Genomic DNA, 21,959 nt, shown 5'->3' with positions numbered 1-21,959 from the left:
GTTGCCATAAACATTTTATTAAGAGCTTTGAAAATAAGATGGCAGCCCTATCGAACGAAATTAAAAATTTTACCAATTCCGCACCAGCATTTTCTAGCCAGGGGGCGTGGACTTTGCGAAAAATGTGCAACAAGGTTGTAAAGATTTTCCGAAAAGTGTGAAAAACTTGTAATTTAAAAAAATTATGTGATTAATTTAATAGTATGTTACTTTGGAGTATAATGTCGATAAGTTAAGTAGCTCTGTTAATAAAAAATATATAAATGTAACTCACAGACTCGACTTTGCCAGATGGTTGCCTTTCCTAGAATCAGTCGAATGCAACACAAAGTAAACAAGCCAGCACAGGAAGGTTGAGTTCAAAGGGTTTTCGTTTTTGTTTTTTTTTTTTTAAATACGCAAGCCAGGGTCGCGATGGTGGCACAAGTTGGAATGATGAATCACAAAATGCCAGTTAAAATTAAAGTAAAAGTCGCAGGTGAAAACGTACTTTTCAATTGAATTTTGCATATATTTATATTTTCTTGATTTTCCGACCAAAAATTACTGCCAAAAGCAACAGCAAAAATTTGACAATTACTTAAAATTTCACAATTTTTTTTTTTTATAATTTATTTACAACTTACACAAATACATATGTTTATGTCAGCGTTATTAACCGGACCATATAAATCAATTGTCAAATTTATGAGCAAAATGTTCAACATATTCGCATTACGTTGCATATTTTTGGGATGAACAAAAACTTTAATACAGCTAAAAGCACAATCAACTAAATACAAATTCAGATGTTTATAATTTGTGTTCTCCGCACTAGCTTTTAAATTATTATCAGTAAAATTGTAATTTGCTTATTTGAACATTAAATATAAGTATTTTCATACAAGCATGGGGATACACAAATACAAATTCTATTGTATATACAACAGTTAAAACTTACAGCTGTCTTCGATGATATTATTTATTTAATGTTACACATATTTAAGTACATATAGGAATGCATGAGAAGGTATTACATTTAGCTCTAAAATTCTTATAATTTTATAAATTTTTGCGTATTAGTTTTCTGCTGCTGACAGCCACAAATTCGTGTTTCGTATTTACAATGGAATTCCTTTCCTTTTGATTGGCTCTTTTTAAAACGAAACCCTATAGGAACTTTCCCATCACAATTGTTGAATTGCCGTCGCATTCTGGCCATGGCTGCGGCCGCAACTGTGACCGTGGCCGTGACTGTGATTGGAATCGTGACTGCTATTGTTTTCGGATCCCTCCTCGATGGGATTGTTATCCTCATCGCAGGAAATGTATTTAATTTTTACGCGCTGCCGCTCGCCGGCACTGTTTTTAATGGACAAGCAAATGGGGGAGCTATTGTCATCTATGGGTCGCTCTATGATGCACTCGACGGCCGTGTGGTTTAGGCCCTGGACACCCGCATCCCTATCGCGGGACGACGTTTTGGGCATCTGCTGGATTTGTGTTTCCATTGTGCTACGCTTCCACTGGCTTTTGGTTTCAGCTGCACATTCCGATTGGGAAAATCACATAATAGAGATACTTACAGTGTCCCTTCGTACGTACCTCTTGTATGGCGATTCGAGCTGTTCTTGTTGGCCATCCTGCTCTTTGGCGACTCGAATCTATAGCGCATAAGCCCCAAGCAACAGCAGAAAATAATCCGTTGAAAGTACATGCGAAATCTATAAAAGGAAAAACAAACAGGTTAAAAATAATTATTCCATTCACTATTAATTCTAGTTTTATTTTTTAATTGCTTATTATACCCTTATAGAGGGTATTACATATTTGACATAAAATGATTAACGATCCTATAAAGCATATGATTTCCTGAGAAATTATCGATATAGCCTTGTACGACTGTAGGAATCGGACAGTTTGGACTTCTATAACATGCATCATATTATTCAAAAACTAAGATCTTGCATAAGAAAATTGTTTCCTTTTTTAAATATTATAACCAGTTTTACCATACATTAACGTCGAACCACTTAATCCAACTATAAAGGAAGATTCGGTATAACTTATCATAATATAAGTGCAATGTATCACCATTTATTCTTGATCAGCACTTATAGCCGAGTCGATCTAGCCATGTCTGCCTGTCCGTCTGTCCGTCCGTCCGTCTGTCCGTCCGTCCGTATGTATGTACGCAAGGATCTCAGAACCTATAAGAGCTAGAGACTTGAAATTGTAGATGTAGGTGCTCCTAGTGCCTGTGCAGATCGAGTTTGTTTCCGATAATCGATAAGTTACTCCCTTTCCAAGCAATCGATAAAAATCGATATCGATATCCTGTTTTTGGGCAATTTTGGAAAATAATAAGAGCTTGAGTCACCAAACTTAATGTATAGCTTCTAAAATAGAATATATATATATGTATTTGATGTTGGAAGAAGAGGGTTCAGGGTATTCCCTAGTCGGAAGCTCCCGACTATGCTTATTTTATACTTTGCAAGGTTTTTAATTTCTCTCACCTCTTGTTCATCCAGTAATAAATTATAGGATTCACCATTGCATTGGACATGGCCAGCCAGTAGAAGCCCAGATACATGTGCTGCACGTACTTTGTGGATGCCACCTGATTGTTGTGATACGCATAGATGAAGAACAGATGATAGGGCAGCCAGCAAATGGCGAAGATGGACACAATCGCTATAAACATGCGAACCACCTTTCGCTTCGATTTCATCGATTCAATCTGACGATCCGTGTTCTCCCCAATAGAGCGACTACCCCAGAGTACTCGACCCATAAGCGAGTAGCATATAAGCATTACAATCATGGGTATGCCATAGGTTAATACCAATATGGTCACATTATAGCTGGTAATAGGTAAACATTTTCAGGTTATTTAATAATGGTAAATACCATTCGAATACTTACACATAGTCTGTCATCGATGTCGGATAACGTCCATCGGGCCACATCATAAAGCAAACTGTACGCGATTTGCCGTTGTAATAACTGTCATGTAATTATAAATCATCTACCGTTATCTCGACTGGGGTAAATTATTTTAAATTTCAAGGTAAACAAAACTTTTCCCGCGCCTAAGTGAATTTTATATAATGTATAAAGGAGCTTCTGCCGTTTTTGTGGCCCCCAACACTTTCAACATTATTTAATTACGGAAAGCGAACCTAAACCAAAGTGCCCCTTAAATATTATCACGCCTCAAAGTTAAACGAGAAGCGTCCAGACGGAAAGCAACATGTTGAAAGGAGTTTTTACAGCATTTTAGCGTAGAAGTTATTCATGCCCATTTGATGGCAAAATGAAAACCTAATTTGGAAAATTATCGCAGCTTTTATGCGTCGTGGCGTGCGCACTTAAAAGAGTTGTCCCCATAGGTGACAATTTGTTAACAACCAATTCGGGACCCATTAACAATGCAACTGGCAGTCAGATAATTACTTGGGCGAACTGTCGGCCAACTCGAGCATTTAAATTAGTCCAGTTGCCTGTCACCTGCATGAGCAGATGGCATTTCTATTGAATTCTCTGCGGTATTCACCTCGTTGTACTTAAATCTATTCAGTTGAACGCGACTTGAACGAAAGCAATTAGATGAATTTGCTGAAATATGATTTGTTTTTCTCCATCTTCAGTGTTATATATGACTAACTATCTGCTAGTTATATTTCTCCACAACTATATATATATATATATATATATATATATATATATATAATATTTTCAATTAAAAATATATATATATACAACGATTTTTTTAGTATATTTTTCAGGTCTTAGAATTACCGTGCTCTCAAAAAGTTGTTATATTATAAATATGTGCGCATTTCATTTAACTCCAATCCTGCTCATTCTAAAGCACAGTTCAAGTTTTCTCAGGAAAAATATCTAAGCTACCAACAACCTTTGCTGTTGCCAATTTCATTCACCAAGCAGCTATAAATCCTAAGGTTAGCCGTGTTTATAACGAATCTTAAGGAAAGTACTTTATTTCAGGCCCAATATTTGCACATTTTACCTTATTCAACTTTGCCTATGCCTCTTGTATCTCCACTTAGGTACAGATTAGCCTCCCATAATGTTATAAATATTTCGATATATAAACTTGCATTTATTAGAGCCGTAGTCTATTACCCTAGGCAACGTTTTATGTCAAGAGCGCTTTGTGCGAACCAACCAGGCTGTCAGCCAGTCAGTCAGGCAGTCAAGTAGGCTAAATAATAAAAAATGCTTCAATTCTATTAAGTGAATATGCCATTTGGTTCATTGAAGTGAGCAAATTTGCGTAAAATTCAAATGAAAGTTAAGTTACTTGGCCTGTTTAGCTTCAGGTGTCTAGATCGACGCCTTTACATAATGTTGTCTAATATGTAGGTCTGCGCGGCATACATGTTGCGGATAGGGGCATCAGCGAATCGATGAGAATACTCGTACGTGTGGGGCAGGGTACACAGCGGGCGACTGCGCTGCAGGTGGTGCGCTCGTGTGAGAAAGTATCTACGTGAAAAGTATCTTGAGCTTTCGTCTTACAAAGTTCTTTATGTTTATTACTCGGCTGGTAGGTAGAAAAAGCGGAAAATAAACAAAATATGCGGCGGTTGTTGCCCCTGATGCTGTGACTTGCCGCTGCTGACTTTGTGGGGCCGGCAAGGTCATATATATATTGTGGAAATGCTTCACTTACTGCTTTGTCATGATGCTAGAGTAGAGCAGGCAGGGCGCGGAGAGGACACAGCTCAGTGCCCAGATCAGTACCAGAATGAATCGCACTTTGCGACGCGACGTGCGCCGCTTTAGAGGATGTACTATGGCAATATATCTGCAAAGATAGAACACGGATGCACAAACGGAAGCCGATGCGGATGCGGGTATAGATGCAATGAAGATTATAGCAAACACTTAGCACTCACCTGTCGAAGGAGATGGCAACAAGGGTGAAGACCGATGTTGAAACCGTTACGTTGGCCACAAAATTGTTGATGGTGCAATAAATCGAGCCAAATGGCCAATCCGAATTCACCATGAATATAAAGTTGAAGACACAATTCAAGGTGGACATTAGCAGGTCAGCGATACTCAGGTTCAGCAGGAAATAATTTGTGACCGTGCGCATGCTGCGATGTCCTGCAAACAAAACGAAAAGTGGCCAAAATGTGAGACGTGACAACAAAGAGAAATCCACCGGATATTAGCAGCAACCTATCCTTGAAAACAACGCCAGCAATCGATGCAGCCAAGCGACCAAACAATATTGCGACCGCGTGGCGTATGCGCGATTTAAGTCGAAAATACGCTTTAAAGTGGCGCTTAAGTTCTTCTTCCATTTTCAGCCATAAAACAATCTAAAGCCTGTTTAACTATCAAGTGCTTACCTGTAACAATCCAGAGAACAATTCCATTGCCCGCAATGGCCACGAACATCATCAGCCCAAATACAATGGCCCAAATCGTTTTCTGTTCCCACGGCAACTCATAAGGACGCGTGGGTGATGGAAACAAACATTCAGTGAGGAAGTCCCTGTGGGGAGAGAGAGAGCGGAAGAGTTAGAGACAGAGAGAGAAACTGAGTTTAATATATATACATGCATATGCATATCCATAGACATAAACAAATGCAAATCTTTCAATATGCACAGCAATTGCAAACACGAGCTAGCACAAATCCTTTGAGCATGGCTGCGCATACATGTGTCTATGCATGGGTTCAACAAAATATAAATGAATTTACGCAACAGTAGGTTCAATAAAACTGCATACCAAACACACATGTGCATATGTTGAATACGAGTCAAACACGAGTATTCAAAGGATTTCTGTGTAAACCAGCATTTCTGTTGTTTTCTGTGGTGTGACCTGCACTCAGCAGGACCACATCGCTTGGTCAGTTTTTAAATCGTTATTAGGAAGTTCAAAATGCATTAAACTTAGACAAATTCAACTTTTAGCTGTCCGGCTCAAGGCCAAATGATGGTCATAACGACCAACAACAACAACACCAAAAGCGAGCAGGTTGTCTATATAACTACTTCAGAAACCTTCCGGTTCTATTATCACCAGGCTACCAACTTTAAATATGTATCATCAGTCTGAAATTATAACCACTTAAGGCTCGTATGCAACGAAGAGAACAAAGCTAGCAAAATCATGCACAAAGTAATCATATACACATCTGAATTTCAAAACGCTTTTTGATTTAATTTAAAAAAAAAGTTTATATTACATATAAATATTTACGCGATGCGGAGGCTCTTTCAGCCATAAAGCAGTAATGCTATAAAGCTTGGATTAATTTGATTTTTCCTATGGCATAAGTAGTCTAATATATTTATACGATATTTTACTGAGGACCATAAAAATGTTTGTTCTATTTACAATTGAATAAAGAATCCGATTATAGTTCTAGCTAAGCGAAGAATCAATTTGATTTCGCCGATTCAAACAGGTGTAAAACCTGCAGAATTCAGAATTTTTGTCAAGTTGCATCAAGAGATAACGAAATACTTATATATACATGTTCCGCAAGAAACTTCAGAGAAGCTTTTATTCACATAAGGGGATAAATTAAGCTTAATAAAAAAAACAAAAACTAAGCTCAAGTACAATATATATACAAACATATATATATAAATCAACTGTGAAAATTAATTTGATTTTTGAGTGCACAAGCTCCGGTTTGATTTATTTGGCCTTTAACTTTTCACCTTTTCAACTTGGACAATAGAAAATCAATGAAGCTCATGATGAGAGCAAATTGAATAAAGGAAACTGCCGATGATGATGAAGGGGAATCGCAGTAGCGCAGAAAATCAAATCTGTAGTTTTAAGTGATTTCATTTGAGCTGCATCCGTTCGCCAGTGGAAATGAGCAACAGTCCTTGGTAAACGACGTCGACGTAAACACAGAATCTCACTTAAGCTCCACTCGAGGCTGCACTGGTTTCACACTGATAAGCATATATGTTCGTGTCTTAAGGTAATTAGTGGGCGCTTGAAGTCAAGCTAAAATGCTCTTCAACTGGCTGGTTGACTGGCCTTCTGATTAGTGGCCAATGGTAAGTCTAGCTCATTAATTAGGCAACCGCCGCATTGTGCTACACACCACAGCTTTACAAACCGCTGCTTGTCAGAGTGCAACGTGCAATCAATTCTGCGTTATATCTTATCATCTCAGTTGGCCTGGGATTAATTTTCCTGACTATGCAGCCAACATTATTCGAAGCAGTTCAGAGCAATTGCCAAGAATACAGGTCAGTAACTTAAACTCTTGAATAACGTGTGTGGGTTAAAGGAGAAGTAAATAAGGCGGGAAAGATTTTTCTTCTCTTTTAGATCATCTATTCCGTCCAGACCTACCAAGAATTATCACATCTTACGCTATGCAAAACTATTTCGTGTCACAAGATCACTATAAATTATTCTATAAATATTATTTTGCATCTCCATCTGTCTCATTTTTTTGTAATTTATTATCTATTATTCATAAATATAGTTAGCAAATATTATTCTTAATTATTTTTACTAAGAATACTTTTTTCTCTACGAACACCTTTCTTCCTAAATACTCAGGTTGACACTCGTATAAAACTAAATTAAGTATAAATATTGTTAATCAGAAGGACACGCTAGAATAGGAAAGGACCACAAAGAATAGAGACTTTAAATTTAAAAATATATATTCTCGCATACCATTTTCATATAATCGAAAAATTTCGATTGTAAGGCATGAATTTTCTTAGATATACCTCGAATATTATAATAATAGTTGCACTAAACCTGGTATATGGTTTCTCGTGCAGTATACTTTGCTAAAATATACCGAAGCTGTATACTAAAGACTACATTTCTGATAGTACAGAAAGTTATTTTCTGATTTACCAAATGTAAAAGATACTTATTATCAAACGTGCTCACTTACAAGCCCCTATCCCCTAGCCCCTACCTATCAATCTATATATATATACATACTTATATATATATATATATATATATTTGCTTTGCGTTCATCCATCAACTGAACCCACACATATTACTATACTTATAAAATGTTCGCTGTTTTGGTATTGTGTGGTTAAAGGTCATCATAATTAATTTTGAATCTTATTTTCTAATTGGGCTTCCCACATTAAGCATAACTAAATGAGAAATTTAAATAGGGATTTACCATTACCTTCAAGCTAATTAAATGCTCTTTTTTTTAAATAAATGCCTATGCGTGTTTTTGTGCTGTTTGCTTTTGAAACTATTTCAGCTATTTAAGTATTAGCTAATGATTCATTTTAAATCCTATTTTTCCTATTTACATGTAACCTTTGATAAAAAAAATCCTTTCAAATTAGCAGAGCTTGCTATTATTTTTTACTGCATTTTCCCTGTGATGCTAATCCTTTCGTCAGATTTGAAGGCTAAAATGTAAAATGGAAAGTTCAAAAATAAGTTTGGCTGCAATTACACGATTGGCTGCAATTACATGGATTGGAAAAACTCATGCCATGGGGCTTAAGAAGTTCTTCCGAGAAATTATCTTTGCGCCCTTTAAAAGCAATGAAAGGCATACAGCTCTGAATGGAAATTGAGAAAGTCGAGAATTGATAAATTGACGGTTCTTCCCTCTTGCGATAATATAGACACCTGCACGCTTAAAATCTAAAATGTTTTACTTAAGTTGTGTAACTTTAAAGGGTGGTAAAAGCAAATATTTGTTAAATAACGTGAGCTCAACCGGCAGCCAGGTTAAAAACTGAATTCTTAAAAAATCGAATTCTTGAAAAAAAAAAATACATAGTCCAATTCATCGAACCTGCACAATGCGAATGTCGAGAAAATGTGTGTGCACAGCAACAGCTTTCATTTTCTTCAAAAGAATATCAAAACTTTCATGAAAATACAACAAATGAAAGCGATTACATTTCCATCGAAATGCTTGAGACTTCCTGTCGTAATATCTGCTTCTTTTAACTTATTCAATGGTGTTTGAAAACGGCATATAAATTTCTTACTTAATTATATGTTTACCAGTCCGCACATACTCGTAATTCACTCAATTAGTTGGGGCAAACACAATATCGATTTGATTATCGCACAGGATGTGTGTGTTCAAGTGCTGTTCACGTTCCTTGGCTTATTTGTAATAATAACAGAGAATTAACGTATCTGCGATGCGTCTACAACTATGACGAGGATAAAACAAACTAGTATGGCAACTATAGTGTGGTCCAAACAAACTGTTTATCTGCTTCTTTGTTTTTTTCAACAATGCCTCAGGGGCAATTAAAGAGTCAAAATAAATGACACGAAATTTGCATTGATGCACACGCGAATTAACATTCGTCGCAATTCTATGGAATTGTGTAAATTTTCTGAGAATGCACTTAATATCATGTTTCAATATTAATAAAAAGTACGCCTGCGAAATTGCGCATAATGGATATATTAGTGCACTGTAAATTGAAAATGTATCTGACTTTAATTTGCATAATTGCATGCTGCGGCTGCTGCCAAGCAACAGCAAATTTCACCCAAGCACCAATACTTAACTAAGCTTAGCTGTCAATGCAATAATGCTCTCAAAGGGATAAGGGATAAGGAAACGGAAAAGCTTTGTTATTGTCTGTTCACGAGTGGCATGCAATTTGTGTTGCCTACTTTTGCGCAGCAAAATGTATAGCGACACACCAATTAGAGTTGGCCGCGTATTGTATATCAAAATATCGTTTACCGCGGGAGCTCGTGCCTGCCAAGCAAAGCCTCCGTACATAAAACGACACGATAAATACTTGGTATTACCCTGCGTTTCCCTGCTTTGACTTTCTATAGCTAACTATCGGGTTGTATCAGGCTCTGCCCGAGATAATTTTAATTTTTTTAAATTTTCCACATCCCTATTCTACTTATTATGGGGGCAACATTCAACCCCCATTTTCTAATCGAGAAGAATACAGACGTCTTTAATGGGATGGAAAATAAGGTTAAGACAGTAAAAAATTTCAGCTCCTACGATTTGGACTGTATTTGAACAGCAATCACTTAGTCGGTCAGGATGAATTGTTTTACAGAAGCAAATTAAGTAGATTTTCCTTGCCAGTACGTGCCTTAGGGGTCGGACTTTCCACACGATGCATCAAGGGGTGAGAAATACTAGATGGTTTTAAAAATTGTATTATAAAAATATCAACGTTTGATAAAATTGTTTTAAATTCAGTAAATTTCGATATTCGGTTCGTGTATCTGTCGTGCCGAGTTACACGAAAGCCATACAACCTTCACTCACCATTTTGATTCGCGTGTAATTATGGTAATTGCTGTTTGTTTTGACTGTCGGAAAGAAATAATAAACAAAAAAAGAAATAAAAGACACAAATTTCGAACAAAAACTCATGTCTAGGTTTGAGTGCTGCTTACAACCAGACGGGCGAAGTAATCCTCTTTGTCGCTATCCTGACAGGATTTAAATAAATTTCAGCTTTATTTGAAGTAAAATTAATTAATTAATTTCACGATAGCAAAATAATTGCTGACATAATAAATATAGCCTACTGTGGCCAGGGCAAACACCTTTTCGTTTGCACAACACTTTTTTTCTATTTTATTTTTTTTATTTTATGTATGCTTCCTTTTATTTGTTGTTTGCAAGAAAAATATCTGTGGAAAAACTATTGTGGAGCAGATTTGGCAAGCGCATCGAATGCATTTCATATATTAGAAAGTTCCAAGTGTATATCTGCACTGATTACGGAGCAATTGCATTTGTAAGCAAAAAAAATGAAAGGGTTGTTTGCCAGCAACAGACTTGAATAATTTAAAAAAGTTAGATGATATGACACAGACCTTTAAATGTTGAATATATACATTTATATATATATATATATATATATATATATATATATATATATATATATATATATATATTCTATATATATATGGACGGCTTCTAACAATATTCCCTCATATTTTTCGACTTTAGACTGACAATTAAATGGGATGGAACTTGTTTATTAAAAAAAAAATTCCCAAAAAAGCAATTAAAATATTTGACACAGAGAATTCTAACGGTTATCATAACTCCTCTAAAAATAAAACAGTTTTCTTTCATTATTTTTTTGAAGCAGGCATGTGTGCAGGTATAGTGTTCGAATTTTTAATTTTTTGTTTATAATTCTTATCAACAATCAATTGGAATAAACAAATTTGTTTTCTCACTTAGAAGGGAAGTTGGACTGTCACGTGGCTGATGAAACGATTGACTAATATTTACACTTCGTTTGTTGCACAGTGCACATTTTATTGAATGTTTCTGCGAACAGCCCGTGTCTATTTGACTAAAATGTGACGTCCATGCAAGCGCGTGCCATAAGCTGGGTATGGCTGATTTAAACTTCACTTGTATCAGAATAATATTTTATGTGTTTCTTCAAATTCTAGTTAAACTCGATTACGCATGTAGCAGAAAAAAGAACTAAATATAAATGCAGCTGAAAAATGTCGTAACTGTGTACTTGCTTGGTCAATTTCGTATGTAAATTGAAATACATTAAAAGCTCTGCCCATTAAAATGTCATACACGCCATGTTATATCATAAAGCAATTTAGTTATCAAAGCACTGAGAACTCTCAATTGTTCTGTAAATCGATAGCAGTAGTAATCTTGCAAATAAGCACCATCAAAATAGAGCTATTAGCTCTCAGTTAAAATAATCTTGCCTACATTTGAGCGCTTGAAGTAAATTGCGGCCTTAAGGAAATTAACATCAATCATAGTTCACCCCATGGCAATTTGCCACACATTTATATGATGTTTAAATATATATTATACACACGTTTATAGTGAAGGTAGGCACGAGGGCTACCGACAACAAATTACCTCCATTAAATGGCACGAATTATTCAATTAAATAGTTGCTCTGCAGCGGCAAAACTGACGCGCGCGACAACCTTCATAATTATGGTAGCCTATAGTTGTCGGTCCGCAAGAGTATGTTGGCAATTTTGAAATATGTATATGTCATATATGTGTATTTACGAGTTCAGACAAAAATTATTGTTGGCTATTTGCTGGCGCATTTTGTATGCACATCAGTTGCAGTTGGCTGACTTTTGGGGCTGCTGACATTTAGTATTATCGGGTGCATATTTCACGAGTGCCGAACAGTCAACGAAGCAGCCCAAATTGAGGGGTTTGTGGCTCGCTGCCTTTGTTCGAGTCACTGTAGCTGTAACAGTTACGCTCGCAGATACTATGGTCGCGACCGCAGCTGCATTTTCCAGCCAAGGTGAGCTGCAGAGGTGCAAGCAAAAAGTTGCAAATAGCAACTGGAAAAGTTGTGGCTGTTGCTAGGTAAGGGCGAGAGCTTATGATGCGCAGAGTCACGTTCTTGAAAAGTTTATTAGCCGGCGTGAATTTTAAGCATAATACCAAGTTTTTGAGCCACAATCTAGAATCAGTTCAAATTTTCGAATAATTGGATAATATATATCCATTTACCTTTCGGTACGAACTATATAAGAGTATCTAAAAGTCGAAAAGTACAAAAGTTTCACTTTTGATGTGCGCTTCGGTTTAAATTGATGTCAAAGTAATTGCCCAGCTTATTGACAAAATTCAAAAACAAACCAATAAATTTTAGAAATCCATTTCACTGAAATCCTTCTAATGGTATCGCAATCCGCCGCCCCCAACCGCCCTTCACCCCTTGAAAAATGGCCAAGGACGAGCTCTGTTGTGAAAATCATGACCACTCAGTCGAATCATCAGGCTCATTATTATCGACAGCCGAACCCAGAAACTATGACCATTTACATACATGCGTATATACTATATAAGTATATGCTGGGTCCACAGACACAAATTTCAGGGCACGTACGCAGTCAAACCCGCTCCCGCTACCCCCTTGATGTAATGCAAATCCGTCCAGTTCAATTTGGATTTATGGGTCGAGATTGTGGTATAGTTCATTGTTTTGGCATCTCCCATTATCAGGCCGCATTTAGGGAAAGCTATCGGAAGTGTCGAGCAGCAAATGAACAATGCCTGGAAAACGACCGAAATCTGAATTTTGTTCCCACTAAGTGCATACTAATGTGTAGACGGGGAATTTTCGCAATTTAATTAAAATTATAAAGGGGCATCGGTACTTAGCTGCCAAACATTAAGTGAATTTATTAAAAGCTGTAGTTACTACGGACTTTAGCAGAGACATCGCAGCATTTATGCATATAATAGACAGCGGTGCGTGCCCAGACCCTAGTTAAGTCTGTTTAATGAGTGGATCCTTTAATGTGAAAATAGCATAAATTATAATCTACTTTTCTCATTATACATAAATATGAATAAAGGTTTCAGCTTTACTCCAAATAAGTTAAAGAAAATGTATTTAAAATCTGAAATAAACTAAACGAATTTTAAATTTTACAATATTGTTTTACAAGTATCTTACTGTATTTATTGTATAGGGAACGAGTCTGATTCGATTAAAGAAAAAATATCTTAGATAGGGGGTATACCCCATATGGACGAACATATTCAGTGATAACAACCTACCATGTTGCAAGCCGCAAAATGTATTTGTCCACCTATTCGCCCCTTTTGACACATGTGACTGCTGCAATAGTTGCGCCCGCTCAACAGGGGGCCATAAAACAGAAAACATTTTTCAGTCAATGTGAAACGCAAAAGAAAAACTTAATTGAAAAATTTGTCATATGCAAATTTTGGCAAGGGCCAAGCGGTGCCTTGACCCACTTCAAGCAAGAAAGTGGGCGGCATAATTGCGAGTATTTTTCAAGTCGCATTCATCGTAGCCATTTTGGCATTTTTTGTAAGCTTAACATTTGCCTGAGAGCACACGCACACACGTACATTTGGCCAGAACGCTTTGTTATGTTGTCCAGAACGCTTTGTTATGTTGTCCAGGACTAAGCCAAACAGTTTCGTTTCGTTTGGCTTTTGCTGCGAGTGTGTTCTGCTTGAAGTACTTTAAATTATTTTTATGCGCACACATAAATTGTGATTGGATTTGAAACCCGGCCATAAAAACACCAAAGCCGCCCAATGGCTAAAATGGAATGTGTGTGTGTGTGTGTGCGTGCCATCTCGTTCTTGTCATTCGAGTCGCATCAAAATCAATAAGCGTATCGAAAGTCATAAGCATAAAAATGCCAAAAGAAAATGTTTTTGCCAGCTTTAAACCCAAGAACCTTGTAGAATGTGCACTTACCGCCTGGCCTGGTCCGGCCTTCCCCCTGATGCATAGATACGTATACGCACCGTGGTCGGCACTAAAGCGAGACGCCGCTCATAAAGTTACTTCAGACAGACTTACACATACGTATACACATAAAAGGCATTTGCGTTGATTGCGACTAAGCCGCATGCCAGAGGCCTCATAATGAGCTTAACTCGGACAACCGGTCAAGGCGTGCGGGGCGGGACTGGTGTCACGCAGACGCATTCACACATCTCACCTGGTGCAGAGCAAAGCTGACTAGTTCGCATAAAGAACGCAAGTTTACTTTGAACACAGCCAAGCTGCAAAGCTGGCCAAAATAAATCCCAAAGATGTGTTTATTTTGCTTAGGCGGGTTGGGGACTAGCTGCGCATATTTCGATGAAAGTTTTCCGCTGGACATTTGCTAGTTGTTGTCGTTTTTTTGTTGTTGTTAACTGGACTGTTTGTCAAAGTTCTGCTGGGGATTTGTCGCATAGAATTTTGCTCTGAATTTAATTATTTGTTGTTGCTCGCTTCTATCCAGCTGAACATAGTCATGTGAGATCTAAAAAGCAATTTGCGAATTTCCGAATTTCGAAAAGCCGCGGCTTTTATTTACTCCCAGTTGCGTGCCCCGTTGTTGGACACTCCCCAATTGTGTTGTACACTAAATAATTTGGTAACAAGTAAGAGGTTCTAGTCGGGAGCTCCCGACTAGGGGATACCCTGAACCCTCTTATTTCAACTTTAGTAATATATGCTTAAGTAATATAAATATATTTAAAAAAAAAAATTCCCCCGGCAGGGTTCTTGCTGCCGCCTCTACTCAACAGCCACACCAATAATTCAGTCTTAATGAGAAAAAATCTGAATAAATTAAAAGCACAAAAAACAATACAATCGCAATTAAAATGCTGTTGATGGAATTTAAAGAAGACGCGTATGAATGTGTGTGTACATGTATACAGAAATTCTTGCAATTTGCGCTTGCTGTCGCTGATACGAGGAAAGCCAAAACATGTTTTCTTTTGTGCTATTGAATATTATTGTATTCTCAAAATGACAATTTCGTTTAAATTGTGGCTTATATTACAGTACAAATTGGTTTATTTATTTGAATCATATCTATGAGGTAGGAGCGGGAAGGTGGTGATAAAATAAAATGAAAGATACTTGCATTATATTTTTTCTCGATCTGCCCGAGTAATAGGAAGACCTACAGTTTATGTTTCAAGTCTCTAGATGTTATAGATTCTGAGATCCTTGCGTTCATACATACGGACACAACTGATTCTGGCAAGGAATAGTGTTCAGAACAGTTTTCCAGTTCTTACTTACTACATATCATTAAGATACCCTTTTTATACCCTGAACCCATTGAAAATGGATAAAAAGGGTATACTGTATTTTTGCAAATGTAGGTAACAGGCAGAAGGAAGTATCTTCGACCCCATAAAGTACATATACTCTTGATCAGCATCACAAGCCGAGTCGAATTAGCCATCTCCGTCTGTCTGTCCGTATGTATGAACACAAGGATCTCAGAACCTATAGAGACTTAAAATTTTAGATGTAGGTGCTCTTAGTGCCCGAGCAGATCGAGTTTGTTTCCGATAATCGATAACTTACTCCGTTTCCAAGCAATCGATAAAAATCTATATCGATATCCTGTTTTTTGGGCAATTTTGGTAAATAATAAGAGCTAGAGTCACCAAACATGACATATAGCTTCTAAAATATATATATGCATTTGATGTTGGAAGAAGAGGGTTCAGGGTATCCCCTAGTCGGGAGCTCCCGACTAGAACCTCTTACTTGTTTCTTATTGTTTCTGTTGTTTTAATAACAGAAATACACAAAATGAACAACAATATCCATTACACAGGCAAAAATGCTTCGCATTTCCAAATTGTATTCATTTTTATGCAAACAGTCAGCTCATTTCAATATTTCTGACCCAGTGCTTACTTAATGACAGTTTCCCGAACAAGGTAATAAAAGTACAATGACGCAATGTTAGGTGTTGACACCAGTTAATGTGGACACGTGGCATGCCACCCCATAATGGACGCTCAATAAAATCTAATTGGAAAAATCCGTTCAACAGATCAAACAGCCAGAACAGGCAAAAGGAAGAGTAAAGAATATATATTATAGGTCAGCATTAAATAGGTTCAGGGTATCCTATAGTTGGGTACTCCCGATAATAATTAATATAGCATATTGATTAAATTATCTTTCAAACCAAAATTAATTCGGCTTATTTATTGCTATTACCTATGACAATTACAGATCCTAATCAAAAATTAAATCAAATTATATAGAACAGTTTCCGAGCAAGTGCAATTTAAATGTAATTATCTTAAGGCTAAACCGGATTTGAAACATTAAAGGCTTATATTTAATTGCGTTTTAACCATCAATGTGGCTATATAATAACGAATTGAAGCCAAACACAATTATCAACTTGTTTTGCTGGGAAAACAAATTCAAAATTTGTATACCCTGTGTCCATTGAGTCGAAATATGGGGAGTGATTAAGTTATGCGAACATAAGGTAGCATCTTTGCCTGCGTAAAGTTGATAAATAGTTGAACAGCATTCCGCAACACGAACCGAATCATTCTAGTCATGTCCATCTGTCCGTCTGTCTGAATTTTGATCTTGGAGACCGTGAGACACATTAAACTGCAAATGCTGATCACGTGTATCACACACATCTTAGGTTTATTTCAGATACAGATTTTATTACTGTGGTATTAGAATTAGACAACTTTCGGCTAGTCCACGGAGTATCTTCTAGTCAAGCACCCACAAGGGAAACACCCAAGCTTTTTAATTGAGTTGTTCGCCAACAGAATACAAAGAGTATAATCGAAAAAGTTACACAAAACGTGCTGCGATGTTTTGTTATGAGGCATGTAATTGCTAAAAAGTGAGACTAAATGGTAAAAGTTATTTTGTTATTTGAAAAGATTTAATGTGGGAAATTGTAACGTGTTACTAATTGTAATTACATTTATTGCGCAATTGAATGAACAATAGAACCTACTGGAACTAAACGATTCATAAATCTAATTGAAGCGACTGATAAAGGATTTGTTTATTCTCACAAAATATATGTGAGTATATTTAACAGTTAATAAAAGTGTAAGCCTTAGCCACAAATTTAATAGCCAAGGACAATGTAAAAACTAACTAACCATTTGAATGAGAGGTAAAATGTCTAGTGTGCATTTTGGGTGGCTATATCAAAACTTAAACTAGCATTGATATTTAATCTGAAATCCACACAATTTTATCAGTATTTTTTGATGCGCATTTAATCTTGGCAAGGCCGATAGCTTTTCTTTTCTGTCAACATCCGTAAGTACTTTCTTTTCTCACTTGCCTCAGCTTGAGTCCAACATGTTTTTATTCCAATTACTTGCACATGTACTGTATTTGTATTCCTTCAGCTTCACATCAAAAGCTCTCTATTGTCACTTTGTTTGCGCTTTTGAGCACATGTTAGATATGTTTGCTTGTGTGAAGTATAGGGAAGTTCTCTACGGTCCATTCATTCCCATACAATACACATACATTCTAAATGTCGTTTTGGAACATTTTTTACCAAAAAATATAAATAAAATGTGATTTAAGAGAAAAACCTTAAATCATTTTCAATTATATTTATTTAAATTTAACTTGGACTTGTTACTTAACAATAAAATATTTGGCTTCCCAACACTATAGACTTTAAGATTTTGGATAAAAAAATCTTAATTCGATTAATTGCTTGTTTAATTAAGAGCTCTATAGATTAAGATATTTTCCTCTAGCATTTAACTGTTTTTATCTATAAGAAAACACCTCCGTCGAAGTGTCAGATAAAGTTGAAATTTAATTGTCACCTATTTAAATTCATGGAAATAGGAATTCAGCAGATGACGCTAGGGCATTAAATTTCCCCAAAATTAAGAGCTTTTATAGTTTGAACTTACAATTCATTTGCAAAACAGACGGGAATTCCAATTATTCCGAATGGTACGGTCAATTTCCAAGAGCTCTGCCTAACTCCCGTAATGCACGTAGTTAGCATAATGAAAACATTGACTTAATAGTATTAAGTATTTCACAATTAAGTGCTTTAACGCCGCACATTAATTTCAGTTAGCGTTTTCCCATGGCGCGCATTAAATCTCCATTTATAGGTATTACGAGTGATAGTTAGCCCAAAAATAATTACCAATGTATTACAAATTGGTTCACCACACAATTGAAATCGCGTTCAATGAAGGGCGTTTCGAATTGCTGGTATTATTTATTAGCTGGCATATCTACATATTTTCAGGCCCATTCAATTTCATGTAATATTTCAAATTGAAAAAAAAAATGGCATTGCTTATCCTTTTTGAGCACATTTGGCGCAGACGGAACGGAAATGTAGAAAAAATTGACTATATATACAATTAATTTATAACAGCCAATCTTAACTATAATTCTTGCTTAAGCTAGTTTTTTTTTTACTTGTATATTTCTCATAATTATAAAATACCAAAATCTTAGCTGCAATTCCTTTGGAAGAAGTTTTGTAAGCAAGTATGTGTGAGCTACAATTTTGTCCCTTCTGTACTTAATATAATTACAAAATAAATATAAAACCTAATTAGAATTTCTTTTAAATAATTTTTTGAGCTAAATTTGAGTTTCCTAAGAGGCAGGCAGATATATAAAGGATTTTTGTTTTTATTTTTCTCTTGGACTGTCAATAGCAGTTATTGGGTATGTTACGGCTGGTTCCAATATTGGGCATATTAGACAGCGATTTGGGAGAAGAAGACAAATATAAATGTATACATATATGTAAAACTGGTATTATAGCGTATCATTTAATAAAAATTGTACGCAGCATACAATAACCGTATAAAAACCTAGTTATCATATGCGTGTTTTACTAGACTTCAAATTTCAAATAGTCAACACACACATTAAAATATTTGAGGGTGGCCATTAATCGCAAAGGGTAGACTCACATCAACCAAAAAAAAAGTACACCTAATCTAATTATTAAAATAATTATCCTTTCAACAATCTGTAGATGCTGTGGTTTTCTTTCTATTTGTCCCGCTGAGATACATTTCCGGATATTAACCCCACCCATCCTTAACTTTGCATACCTTTTAAGTTCCTTTGATAATCAACTGCAGTACAGCATTTCACTGCAACAGTGGGGAAACGTAATGAAAATTCAGGAAATGACATAAAAGTGAATGCAATTTTTGACCGGAGAGCCGGGCTATCTTGTGGTAGGGCTGTGCTTTTTCAACTCACTTTGCCTCATTGATGCTATCGAGATTATCTCGGTTCTCGATGATGCCGGACAACAGGCTGACCACCTCGGTGCGGTTGAGGGTGTTCAATAGCGTCGTGTTCACAATGGTGTTCAGCTCGAAACGACGCACGGCGAGAATTGTGCAGTTCACTAACAGTTCCGTATCCACAATTTCCGACATAATTCTATCCTATGGGTGGGGGTATGGTCGACACTATACGCAATTCGGGCTGTGCAAGGGCAGCCGTTAATCGTTGGTTGCGTAATAAACCCGCACGCTTAACGGCAATTTATTTCACCGAAATTTCATAGAGCTCTCTATAGGTGAACGCGAAAACCGTTGCAGCACAGGAGCACAGCATTAATAGCAGCAACAGGGGGCGTTGTGCGAGGAGCACATGCACATGCCAATTTGCAGGATATAAATACCCGCTTTCGTCTTAACTTGTTTACTTTTAGTTTAAGGATTAAATGAGAAAGTCGCGGGTGCAAGTTAAATCGTCTTTAATGAATTTTTTAACAAACCGAGTGGTTGGGCGAACAGCAAGTTGCAAGAGATGCAGCGAAAAAATTAATGGCGCTGTTGCGACGCATTGCACTGGTTCTCGTTTTGAATTTAAACTCTATGAATTATAAATATTGCGTATACGCAGCTTAGATTTGTAAAAAAATGTTTAAACATCTCGTGTATTTGAGTTGAGCTAGAGCATTTGTAGAGTTCTAAATAAATATTATCAAATTCAATGTTTCACACTGGGTTTTTTATCAAAAATTATAGTTAGATTCTTCGATTAACTAATTGAGTTATTTTTAGGATTATTCTTCCAATTTCATATAATTTTTGCTCTTTAATTAGGTAATACTTTAATTAAACGCACAAAACTTGAAACTGTATAAGTATTTGATCACATTTAGCATTTAAATTTCATTTACTTAACATTACATTTGAAATAAGTTAGTAAACAAATTATACTAAAATTTATTTAATAAAATTTAGCTTATACTCATATTTAATTTAACATTTCTTATGTTTGACATTAAACACTTAACACATATCACTGCAATAAACACAGATTGTAATACACTGAATTAAATTTATTTTTTTTTTAAGAATTTACACATTTTTTATTTGAATTCGCTTGTCGAAGTCTTTTGTTTCGTGTTACTCTGCCTTCTGACAGAGTTAGGGGTTAGGTACAGCAACACTACAGCAACATTGAAACACAATCGCAGGACTTTTTACCGTAAGAGGAGCTCGTGCTTGCGCGTGAACTTTGGTGCTACGAGTTCTGCCGACGACTGTCCGCTTTACATTGTGACTACAAAATATCTGCCGCGTATGCCAAGGCGGAATAGCCATGAGCAAGGCAACATAAGCACAGACACAGACGCAGGCATAGCAACATTTGCACAACCTGTTGAGAGAAGTTAGTAATAAATAGCTGTCAGCATGTTGCTAAGCATTTTTTCCCCAGCAACATTTTATAGCAGCAATACAGAGCGAGACAGAGAGTGAGAGAGAGCGAGTTAAAGCACGTATATGCTAGTGCTCTCTAATTTGCTGGCAGCATTGTTAGTGCCGTTTGCACTTATTGCCTTTGGTTTGTGTTTAGGCTGCGGCTGCGGCTACGGCAAATAAATTTCTCGCTGCGTGTTGATATGATGAATGACCTGTAAATCATTATAGAGGACATGAACAAGGACAGAGCGCCAAAGCGCAGCGCAAATGTGTGGGACGTGCGTCTATTTGTTGTGCTTGTTTGTTTGTGTAATGTTCTTGTATTTGTGTTAGCTCAAGTCTGCAAATGCTTGAGTGTGTTTCTCTGTCTGCCTATCTGGCTGTTTATATGCTCGTGCGTGTGCGTGTATACACATGTATTTGCACATTTCAGATTATGACTGCCCATTTGGACATTTCCTCTTGCCCCAACACCAAGTATACTCCTACATACCATCTCTGCACACACACATACACGCGTTGCCCTGTATTCAGCCGCCTTCTTATACGCACGCATATGCATTCTCGTTTTGTTGTTCTTTTTTATGTTGTTGTTTTTTTTGTTACGTTTAGTTTATGGCATACATTTACTATGACCTGCCCATGACCACGCCCCGTACGCATACGCACGCACTCATAACCGCCCGCCCTAAGCATATTTGCACATTTGCAGAGGACCACTCTCTTGTTTATATTCATACTGATTCCAACATGTTTATTATGTTAAATTTATGCGCGTTTGTTGTATTTTGGTTTTATAGAGCGCAGTCTGGGGACACACTTAATGATGCATCTGACGCACACCCCGCCCTCGCCATCACCCCTCTCTCTCTCTCTCCCACGCTCTCTATCTCTCTCTTTTATGCTGTAAGGAAAGCTAATTCATAAATTGCTGTCAAAAATTAGCCAATTTTTTTTCGCTTTATCCGACGTTTTTTGCAGGATAATA

At 36.6% G+C, this 21,959-nt stretch overlaps 1 protein-coding gene and 1 long non-coding RNA gene across 2 annotated transcripts; both read right to left on the bottom strand.

Moving 5' to 3' along the window:
- Positions 1-901: 901 nt before the first annotated feature.
- LOC115765734 (tachykinin-like peptides receptor 86C) lies at positions 902-20,422 on the bottom strand. The gene is made up of 8 exons (XM_030709400.1): positions 19,512-20,422; positions 5,370-5,515; positions 4,908-5,121; positions 4,682-4,816; positions 2,908-2,988; positions 2,499-2,846; positions 1,585-1,703; positions 902-1,522 (listed from the first exon to the last, which is right to left on the bottom strand). The coding sequence occupies exons 1-8, from the start codon at positions 19,691-19,693 to the stop codon at positions 1,167-1,169; spliced, it is 1,581 nt and encodes a 526-aa protein (XP_030565260.1). The 5' UTR covers positions 19,694-20,422; the 3' UTR covers positions 902-1,166.
- LOC115765735 lies at positions 10,050-10,469 on the bottom strand. Its single transcript, XR_004018144.1, has 3 exons — positions 10,396-10,469; positions 10,265-10,308; positions 10,050-10,131 (listed from the first exon to the last, which is right to left on the bottom strand). It is a non-coding gene; the product is annotated as an uncharacterized LOC115765735 (long non-coding RNA).
- Positions 20,423-21,959: the final 1,537 nt, after the last annotated feature.

This window comes from Drosophila novamexicana, unplaced genomic scaffold, assembly GCF_003285875.2.
Source record: "Drosophila novamexicana strain 15010-1031.04,08,12 unplaced genomic scaffold, DnovRS2.1 tig00000986-arrow-arrow-pilon, whole genome shotgun sequence".
In the NCBI taxonomy this organism is placed as follows: Eukaryota; Metazoa; Arthropoda; class Insecta; order Diptera; family Drosophilidae; genus Drosophila; species Drosophila novamexicana.
This window is presented reverse-complemented; position numbering and strand designations above follow the sequence as displayed.